Source organism: Phaseolus vulgaris, chromosome 4 (assembly GCF_051622355.1).
Source record: "Phaseolus vulgaris cultivar YP4 chromosome 4, ASM5162235v1, whole genome shotgun sequence".
Lineage (NCBI taxonomy): Eukaryota > Viridiplantae > Streptophyta > Magnoliopsida > Fabales > Fabaceae > Phaseolus > Phaseolus vulgaris.
The window spans coordinates 10,180,362-10,189,923 of record NC_143501.1 but is presented as its reverse complement, the minus strand read 5'-3'; the positions used below and the strand labels follow the sequence as shown (position 1 = coordinate 10,189,923).

At 31.6% G+C, this 9,562-nt stretch overlaps 1 protein-coding gene across 1 annotated transcript; it reads left to right on the top strand.

The window, feature by feature from the left end:
* Nucleotides 1-460: 460 nt before the first annotated feature.
* Nucleotides 461-8,071, top strand: LOC137837181 (Cysteine proteinases superfamily protein). Its single transcript, XM_068646072.2, has 10 exons — nucleotides 461-685; nucleotides 1,181-1,418; nucleotides 2,450-2,523; nucleotides 4,495-4,549; nucleotides 4,640-4,714; nucleotides 5,171-5,244; nucleotides 5,371-5,419; nucleotides 6,718-6,802; nucleotides 7,223-7,279; nucleotides 7,388-8,071. Exons 2-10 carry the CDS (start codon nucleotides 1,248-1,250, stop codon nucleotides 7,432-7,434), a joined length of 687 nt encoding a protein of 228 aa, XP_068502173.1. The 5' UTR covers nucleotides 461-685; nucleotides 1,181-1,247; the 3' UTR covers nucleotides 7,435-8,071.
* The last annotated feature ends 1,491 nt before the right edge of the window (nucleotides 8,072-9,562 follow it).

Sequence of the window (9,562 nt, the reverse complement as noted above, 5' to 3'; positions counted from 1 at the left end):
CATGTTTTAATGGCTAAGTTACTATACTCCTAAGCGATGTGAGACTATTAAGTGTATCAGAACAAATTTTCATTCGACGTATAAGGGTCGAGATCCTCAACTATGAGTTTTGTATGGTAGACCTAATAGTTTCACATTACTTTAAGAATTGAAATCAATGATGATTTATATTCTCTTTCAATCCTTAAAAGTGTCTTTAAAATTAGAACTCTCATTGAGTTATGAGTTTCAAAACAAAAAAATACCTCATTATAAATAAAAGAAAATTACTTAGCTGTCTTACCAGAAATAGAAACAAAATTCACATATATAACGAAGATTTAGTTTGATTATTAGATTAATTTATTTAATTAATTATACTTAACTAATAAAGTTTGTGTTGTTTAACTCTATAATCTTTGAATCTGGTGCGTTCAATGTTTAATAATATATCTGATGGTTATGATTAAAGGAACTTTTCGCAATGGTTCACGAAAGAAATGGGCATCGAAAAAGTAAGAAAAACAACGTGTCGTCCGCATTGACATTCAAGTTATCGTCTCTCACCAACCGAAAAAACGCGGAATTGAAACCTTTTGTATTTAACTCTCACAGGTCACTGCTACCTTCTTCTTCACCGTACCCATTCCTTGAATCCCGATTTGCATCAACAAATCATCCTTCACTCGCATCAGAATCACAAAAGGTTTTTCTTCTTCTTTTCCTTTTCTTAAATATAATTTCAAATACAAATTCTTATATTTATTTCTCGGGATTAGAATTCGTTGATTATTCAGGAACCCTTTTGTGAATGTTTTTATGGGTTGTGATCAGAATATTGGATCCGATTTTCAATGCCATTCATTTATGATCAATATGTATCGGTCTGTTTATATTGTTATTTTAGCGTATGTGGTTAGAAGGATTTGCGAATTGTTGTGTTACGTCGTTGATACGGTTCATGAAATGGGGCATGATTATCGTATTTGAGCATTTCGCATTATAATTCTTTTTATCATCCCCATTATATGCTTTTGGAGTCACCGATTTCACCTCTCAATTGTTGCATTGTGTATGTTTGCGATGCTTTGTTCGGTGTTCTAACTAGACTTTTGGGAAAGATGTAGTGAGATCATCAATTGTTTGACAGATTCAAGATTGTGAAATCTTTCATGACCGTGGGATTTTTATGGTATTTCAGGTTCAGTTGCTGTTGATTGTTGTGAAAATTTTTCTGTGGGTCGAAACTTCAAGTTCTGACTCAGGATATGAGGAATGGAAATCAGACTGAGTATTCCGGTGAAAGTTCTGGTTCAACATCTCTTAGCAGTCAGCAGGATGTGGAGGATGACCAGATGATTGCTCTTGTGCTGTCTGAAGAGTATGCGAAATTAGATGGAGCAGTTGCCCGGCGACTTACCAACTTGGAACCTGTTCCTGTAAGAATTCCCCCTAGAATTCCTACTTTTCAGCTATTTCCCTGACTAAAACTTTAGATTTTGAGTGTTTGACCTGTTATGGTTATATGAAAGCCTGCATTATAAATTTTACTTATCTTTCTAGATACTAATAGCTTAAGCTTTTAATAAAGTTACTCTATGACTATGTGGTCTAGATTTTGATCCTTTTAATCCCATTCTTTCTAAATAAAAGTTAAAGTTTAACAAAAAGTTAGGATAGATAGGTTCATTGTCCAGTTCAATAGGGGTGGAAATTCAATCTGTTTATCATCTAACCATCCAAGATAAAAGCTAAAGGTTAATGAATTGGTTGGACTAAATCACCATATATTATTGAATGGATTATGGACCATTTAACATGTTTTGTAATCTATTGGCTCAAGTAGTCTAAAGTTCATTGGTTGGGCATAAGTCTTTAAAGGATGAGTCTCGGACCCTACCATGTTTAGTGTGAGAATGTATATAAATATGGAACTTTATTTTATTTTATTTTTTTGAAAATAAAATATAATATACTTGAAACAGAACAGATTACTAATACATGTTTTAATTATATCATAAAGGGATTACTGTTTTTACCCCGCATGTCCCTTATAATTTAATTCAAAATTTAGCAACACAATTCAATATCCCTTATGTTCAAGCCTTGAGGTTCTTGGGCGAGTTGAGTTAAATATAAAATAGGTCACACAGTTTCACCCAACAGTTTCAGCTTTTGGGAGAATTGATTCACGACGTATATAATGCTTTGAAAGGATAAAACGGTTCTAGCATTGTTATTTACTTCTTCCTTTCTTTGCCAGTACACCTTCTAGATTTGGCTTAGTTTCGATTTGTTTGTATTCTGTGGTATAATAACTTATACTTCATCGGCTTGTCATCTCATAAAATAAGACAAAAAGTGTGTAATTGTTCTCCCCCTTCCTTGATAAGCATTGGAGGGAATTATATCTTAATTTTGATTATTTTTGTTTGTAATTTATTCTAATTAAAACTTCGTGAAATTACAGCATGTTCCCCGGATAAATTCCTTTTTCCCCACTGTAAATGATGCCAGTATGGATCACCAGCGTCTGCTTCAGAGGTGTGTGTTTCTCCTATATTAAATATACTATTTCTTATGTGAATATTCTAAAACTGTAAGTTTCTGTCCACCCCTTTGCTAAAAGATGGATGTTAAAACAATGGCGATGGGCAGAAAAGAAGAACTTTTATTGTTTACAATTTATAATTTAAAGCAAAACTGGTCAAGTAAATATTTTTCATTTGAAGAACTAGAAACAGAAAATACAACACGAACGACTACTTAAATGATAATGAGTTGGGATAGACATGTTCATTGTGGTCAAATAGAGAGTTGGATTGGAGGCAAGCTTTAGTTATAGCAGCAAATTTGGGAGGTAATGTAGTAGAGGTTGGAAAATTAAAAAAAATTAAGCTGCTACAAATAACTGCTGATGAGAGCAGTATTTTGGCATTCTTTCTATCTCTTGGAATAAACAAAGTTAGGGATTTGCAATAGCTCATCATCAGTGAAAATGAAATGTAAAAGAAAAGTCATGGGGTGAAATCAATTGGAACCTTTTTGTATCAGGATTTCAGCATGCAATGCAAGTAATTACTTGGTTTTTCTGTTTAACAGCTACTGTTTGTTAATGATATAGAGACTATATATGCATATTCTGAAATTGTATCTAAAATGGCTGGAAAAATGGACACAAGACCAGATAATAATTTCATCATTTTGAATCAATCCAAAATATTTATAAACGAAACAAATAATTAGTTCCCACCCATGGGTTGAATGGAATCCTATGGCATAAATCAGTTAATGAAAGAATAGAAAAAGCTTTTATTGTGTCACTTCAATTATATATAAATTCTTGAACCAAAGAGTTAATAAGATTAAATTCTTGATTACCAAGAATAGAATAACTGCTTAGAATAAAGAAACAAATTATATTTGTGGAGAAGTGCAAAATCGTATTCACCATCTTCATTTTGTGTTTTGATTAATTGGATTGTTTCTTTATAGATTCCAGAACAAGGTTAAGATATGTTTTCCAACAATCCTTTATCATGTCATCTAAGGAAAACAGTTCCCCAAATTCTGTGAATTTATTTAGAATAATATACCAAGATTCCACACTTTTCTTAAATGTGAAAGAGATACAGCAGGGAAAAAGGACCATATATGTAAGATATAGAAGCGGAATGAATTTTTATTATTTTTTCATTTATGGTCTCCAATGAACTGATCTTCATCTCACTCGTCAACTATATATGATAATGTTGAAATGTAATGTTATTTTATCATTATTTCTTTTGTATGTACCCAACTTTAGGGTTAGGGTTTCAAATAAGTACCTTGCCTCTTTTGTATACATATATATAAAAGGTAAAACAGTGTAAGTTGAATACAGTGTATTTTTTCCATCTTATTTATTCAAGTGATAATAACCTTTCTATCAAAGTATAAGCTCCATTACAAGTTATAGAGCTTATAGATAGATGAATCTAGATTCTATTTTCTCATTTTTTTCACTTAAACTTCAGGAGTTAGTCTTTTCCTTCTTTAATTTAGAAAAAAAAAACATAAATCGATAAGAAATTGAAAGAATTCAAGTTAATTCGAATGAAGAAAAAAAATTGTTTCAAAAAGATATTAATTGCTAAGATTAAAAAAAATTACTTTTTAGAAATACACCAAGGAACAGAGTTATGAATATAATATTCAGATTTCAAAATCAAATAACATCCCATCTATCAAAATTGAACATGTAAGTAATTACTGGGTTTTGTTTTCCTCTTTGACAGGTACTGTTTGTTAAGGATAGAAAGACTATACATTCTGAACCATTAATAACACAAGATTAGGGTTTTTGAACCATTGTTCATTCAAAGTTGACCAACACATTGATGTCTTAGGAATCTACATTTTTTTATTTTTTATAAAATAATGTTGATAAGTTTAGCCTGTAAATGTAATAGACATTCTTGCAATGGTTTTATCTTTGTTGAAGGTATTAAACCTGTTCTCTCTTCACTTCTTTAGATTGAATGTCTATGGTTTATGTGAAGTCAAAGTATCAGGCGATGGAAATTGTCAGGTGGGTTATTTTAACAACTACACATGAGGCATAAGCATTATATCACAATATCCTTTTGAATTTGTGATAATTATTCTCCCTACATTGCAGTTCCGTGCACTCTCTGATCAGCTTTATAGGTCACCTGAACACCACAAGCATGTTCGCAAGGAGATAGTGAAACAGGTATGTTGTAGTAATGTTTGTCATGGAAAGAATAATTCCCAGAAAATACGGCAAGCTATAATGTTGAAATTTGGTTTTCATGGCTTGTGGTTGTTTTACTAGGTTAACAGATTTAAAGATGTTGATTTGTAGATGAACAGTTTTGAATCAATAAAAGCATATTAAAAGAAAGGAGTGGGAAGGGGAGATACAAAGGAACATTTTGTTCTTTTACAGTGTCTGGGTATTAGTTTAAATACTAACTGTATACTAGAAGTGTCCTCCAAGGGAAGAAATTATAGATCTAGGTTAAGTTACTGGCATATTTAGTAATAAAAATTATTTTTAAATCATGTGAAGGAAGTGGTACAAATCCTTTGTTCTAAGTGGTGGAACAATATGAAATTTATCAATTATATTAAATATTGCAAATGGAAAATTTGAGATACTTATTTGCGTAAGGTTTCTCTTTGCCAGCTCAAAGATCGCCGTTCCTTGTATGAATGCTATGTTCCAATGAAGTACAAAAAATACCACAAGAAGATGGCTAAGTATGTATCTTTCTAATAAGCCATTACTTAAACTATTATATTTAATACGAGGCATCACATTTGTGGATTCTTTAAGTATCATTTTCATCAAATATACTGTATTTACCGTATTATAATGCTTGGCAGATCTGGAGAATGGGGGGACCATGTTACTTTACAGGCAGCTGCTGATAATGTTAGTCCTGCTATTTCAAACTGTTTGTTACTTTTGTTGGATGCTACCAATTGATTATTATTTTTATTCTTTTTTTCTTAAATAATTAGAAATTTCTTTTCAAAATAAGATGAAAAGGTTCAATTTGATTTTTAACTGAAGGAGAACTTTTAAAGAAAAAAGATAATTTTGTACCTTCTCAACTGTGGATATTTGTCCAACTGGGTTATAGAATGATAAAACAGACAAAATGGCATGCCACCTAGCGAAAGCTATTATTAACATAGTAATGCATTAGTATTAGATAACATGTATTGCATCTAAACATTTTATATTTTAATTCGTGTGTGTATGTTTGTTTACTATACTTTTTTTTATATTTGGCTCCTTTAGTAGGTTGATGCCTTATAGTTGACTGTTAATCTATTCGCTTTTCTTGGAGGGGTTTATGTGGCGATTTTTGTCTTGTATTACTAGTTGAAAGATTATTTTGTTGTATCCAAGCTTCTATTTTGGAGTTGAATGAATATATATTATGTGTGTTTATGAAATGTAGGTTGAGGAAGATCATGCTAAATATGAAATGTAGGTGAACTGTATGTGGTTAATCAGAAATTTAATGTGCTAGCTAACCTGAATTGCTTTTGCCAAGACAGTGAAGATAAAACTATTTGGGAATACTGGTGTGAGTGAGATGTGGATGTAGAAAAATTCACATATGAAAGGAATGGAAAAAAGGACTATAAATGTGGAAGAAAACCATAAACCTAATGAATAAATTTGTTTTATGTTTTGGGTCAAATTTCACTGTATGGTTTATTGCCTGGTCCATTAGATTGCATTGGCATGGATATATGTGCTACTTTGAAGATTTGTAAGGGAAACCCTAATTAGTATTTTTGTTTAAAGAAAAATGATATTGTATGGTATTCCCAACTTCTGCTTCTCCCCTCATTAGTTTTGGTTATTGAAGAGCTTAAATGATAAGTATCATGGTTTCCTATCTATTCAAGCATGTTGATGACGGAGAACCTTGCTACCTGTTTAGATGCACTCAAAACAAAATATAGTCGACTTTGCTTATGCTGTGATTTTTATTAGAAGGAAAAAATGCACAATGTTATAGTAATGAAGTATTTATGCCATTGATATTCATGCAATGAGTCTATTCTTTGCCGAAACTGAATTTTGCACTATCAAATTACTGACTTTTACGACATATATTCTATTGACAACTTGATGCTTTGTTTTATTGTTAATATATCTTTGTTGTGTGATTCGTCCAAAATGTCCAATAATGTTTCTTGTTTCTGATGTAGTTTGCTGCAAAGATATGCCTTCTAACATCGTTCAGAGACACTTGTTTTATCGAAATTATGCCATTGTACCAAGCACCACAGCGTGGTAAGGCCAACATCATAATTTTCTTACCCTGTCATAACTTCATTTAATCTTAATAGTTTTTATTATGAGCAAGGAAGAACTTAATAGTGATCACATGCCTCATAATTTTACTTTTTACTTTTTTTAGTATTTTGTTTGAAGAAAGGATTGCAGTTTCTGAATGGCATTACCCTTTACCCTTTCCCCCAAAAGAAAGCATGTTGTGTGTAAAATATATAATTCCAACCAAAGTTGCCATGCTTTTTTCCTTAAGCCAAGATAAAAGTACTAGCCTCTTCTAACCAATTTATGTTCATAAATTGACACACTTATAAAATCAATTGAAATATTTTGAGATCTTTAATTTTGAAAATGTGAGTACTAGTAGTATTATCTTACTTTTTTGTTTCCATTTCTCCATTTATTTCCTTAATGATGCAGAACTGTGGTTGAGCTTTTGGTCTGAGGTTCATTACAATTCATTGTATGAAATCCGAGGTTTGTCCACCAAACTTGGTCTATCTTTAGATTTGAAACTCAATTACTTTTGGTGTGTTGAATATGACTTTTATTAGTCATTGATTATTACATCTCCTTTTGTTATAGATGCACCTATCCAGCCTAAACCAAAGAGGAAACACTGGCTGTTCTAGGAGAGGTAGATAAAAGCATCATAGTGTAAGATGTAGTGCTGTGTATACATTCTGTATCATTTATAGGTAAAGGAAAAAATGTCCACTACACTGCTTTTCAACCGGGACTTTGGCAAGTCGACCTCTTAACTTCCAGTTGAGAATAAAAGGAAGACCTCTTAATAGCTACAACTTTCTACTTTTTGTGTCAGTTTATCTTTGCCATATCTTCACACCATTTCAACCAATCGTTTACCAGTTGGAGCTTTTGTTGATCAGTCCCTTTCATGTACAAAATATCTAAAATAGTAACCCATTATCAACACAAAGTAGCTATTATACATTCAGTGAGCTACAAAACTGAATGTTGAAAATTCTATTTGCCAGAGTATAAAAGATGCAGTAGGTTGTGGACAATTTTTCCTACACATAAACGAGGAACTTGAGGGGGAGAGGGAGGGGGAAGGGGGTGGCTGGTTGTGGGGGAAATCACTTGTATTTTTTTTCTATATATTATTATTCACACTACTCTTGTGATGATTTTTTTATTAATTTATATTATTTGTCTTTTTTTTTTCGATGGGGAGGGCAGTCTATCATGATTTGTATTTTATTTCATTGCTTTGTAAAAAGTAAGTCGTGTATTTTATTTTAAAAATTGTTTGAAGCATCCAAATCCTTTGTTTTTCCCCTGCTTATGTGCATTAGCCTGTATAAATAAATGCAAGAACTTATCACCGCCAGTTTATGATAGGTTGATTTTTCAAGAAATATTTAGAGAAAAACATCATATTGTTCTAGATAAAATGAATCCTATTTCTCATAATTTGTGCACCATAATTTTCTAGAATTTAGACGAGAGTTTATAAGAAAATTGAATAAATTAATTTTAGTTTATGAAAATTGTAATTCTCATTAATTTGTTTTATTTCCTTTTCATGTAAGTTTTTATTACTAATTTATTCAAGCTCACTTGTTGAAATTAGCTAAAAGTAATAACAAATTTTAATTTTTTAGCTGTGATACTCTATCTATAAAATAAGCATAAATTGGTTTCGTTAAAAGATTTCTAAAGGCTCTCTAAAATGGATGATAGTTGCTAGTTTTTCATGTGAATTAAGTGTCGAATCATTGATAGAATTGTGTTGTTGACGACTTAAAACACCCAAATGCTTGCTGATTCTTGACATTTATAAGTTATTTATGGCTTACTTCTTTTTTATCCAAATATAATTTAAATTGACTAGCCCTATACAAAATTTTGGGATATGTTTAAGTTTTTCTTTTTGCACCTCCGTATTTTTGAGATGTAGCCTTATAAAAAAATTTCAATTTTACCCTTTTAAAAATAAATTATCACTTGTGGGCATTCAGTGTGTTTATGTTGGGTATTTGGATACTTTGACAAGATTATGTGCTTGCTGACGGTGGTAGGTGGTAAGTGTATCGCTTTTCCACGTTCAATATTTTAGAATATTAAAAGTTAAATTTTTACATTTTAGAACTCAAAATACATATTTTAAATGTGAATTCTAGAATATATTTTAGAAATACATTCCGTCGGAATGTGTACAAATTTTCAAAATAGGTTTTAGATTGTGTACATGGGAAACTTTCCAAATGATTTAATCTGGAATAAACTAGCATTAACGACAACGAAAATAAATTCAAAAAGTAACCTCTTCAAATGGTGGGGTCTAAGACGGTTCTCGGAAGGTGACACTATTCGGAAAGAGCCTCAAGTTAGCTTCTTCGTGCACGTCTATGACTTCTTCCAGTATATCCATAAACTTTTAAAATACTAAAATTCTTTTATAAAAATAAAGTTTTGTTTTACATTTTGTTTGCGAGTGAAAAAGAAGGTGTTTGATGTGGTGGTTTTTGAAGTGGTGCATTGTGGTGGTAGTTGCGGTGGTAATGATCGTGCTGGTGTCGGCAGTGTCACGATTGGTTGGTTTGTCATTCTCATTTTCTAGTAAACTCTTGTGCCTTAAATACTCATTTTCGAATTAGTTAATCCGCTTGATCAATAGATCGCACAAAACTATAGTTCTAGATTAGATAATTCGTATGTATCTCGGATCCGGAACATACCAAACTCACACTTCCAGATTGTGTAATCCGGTACAAATGAACTATGGATTACGCA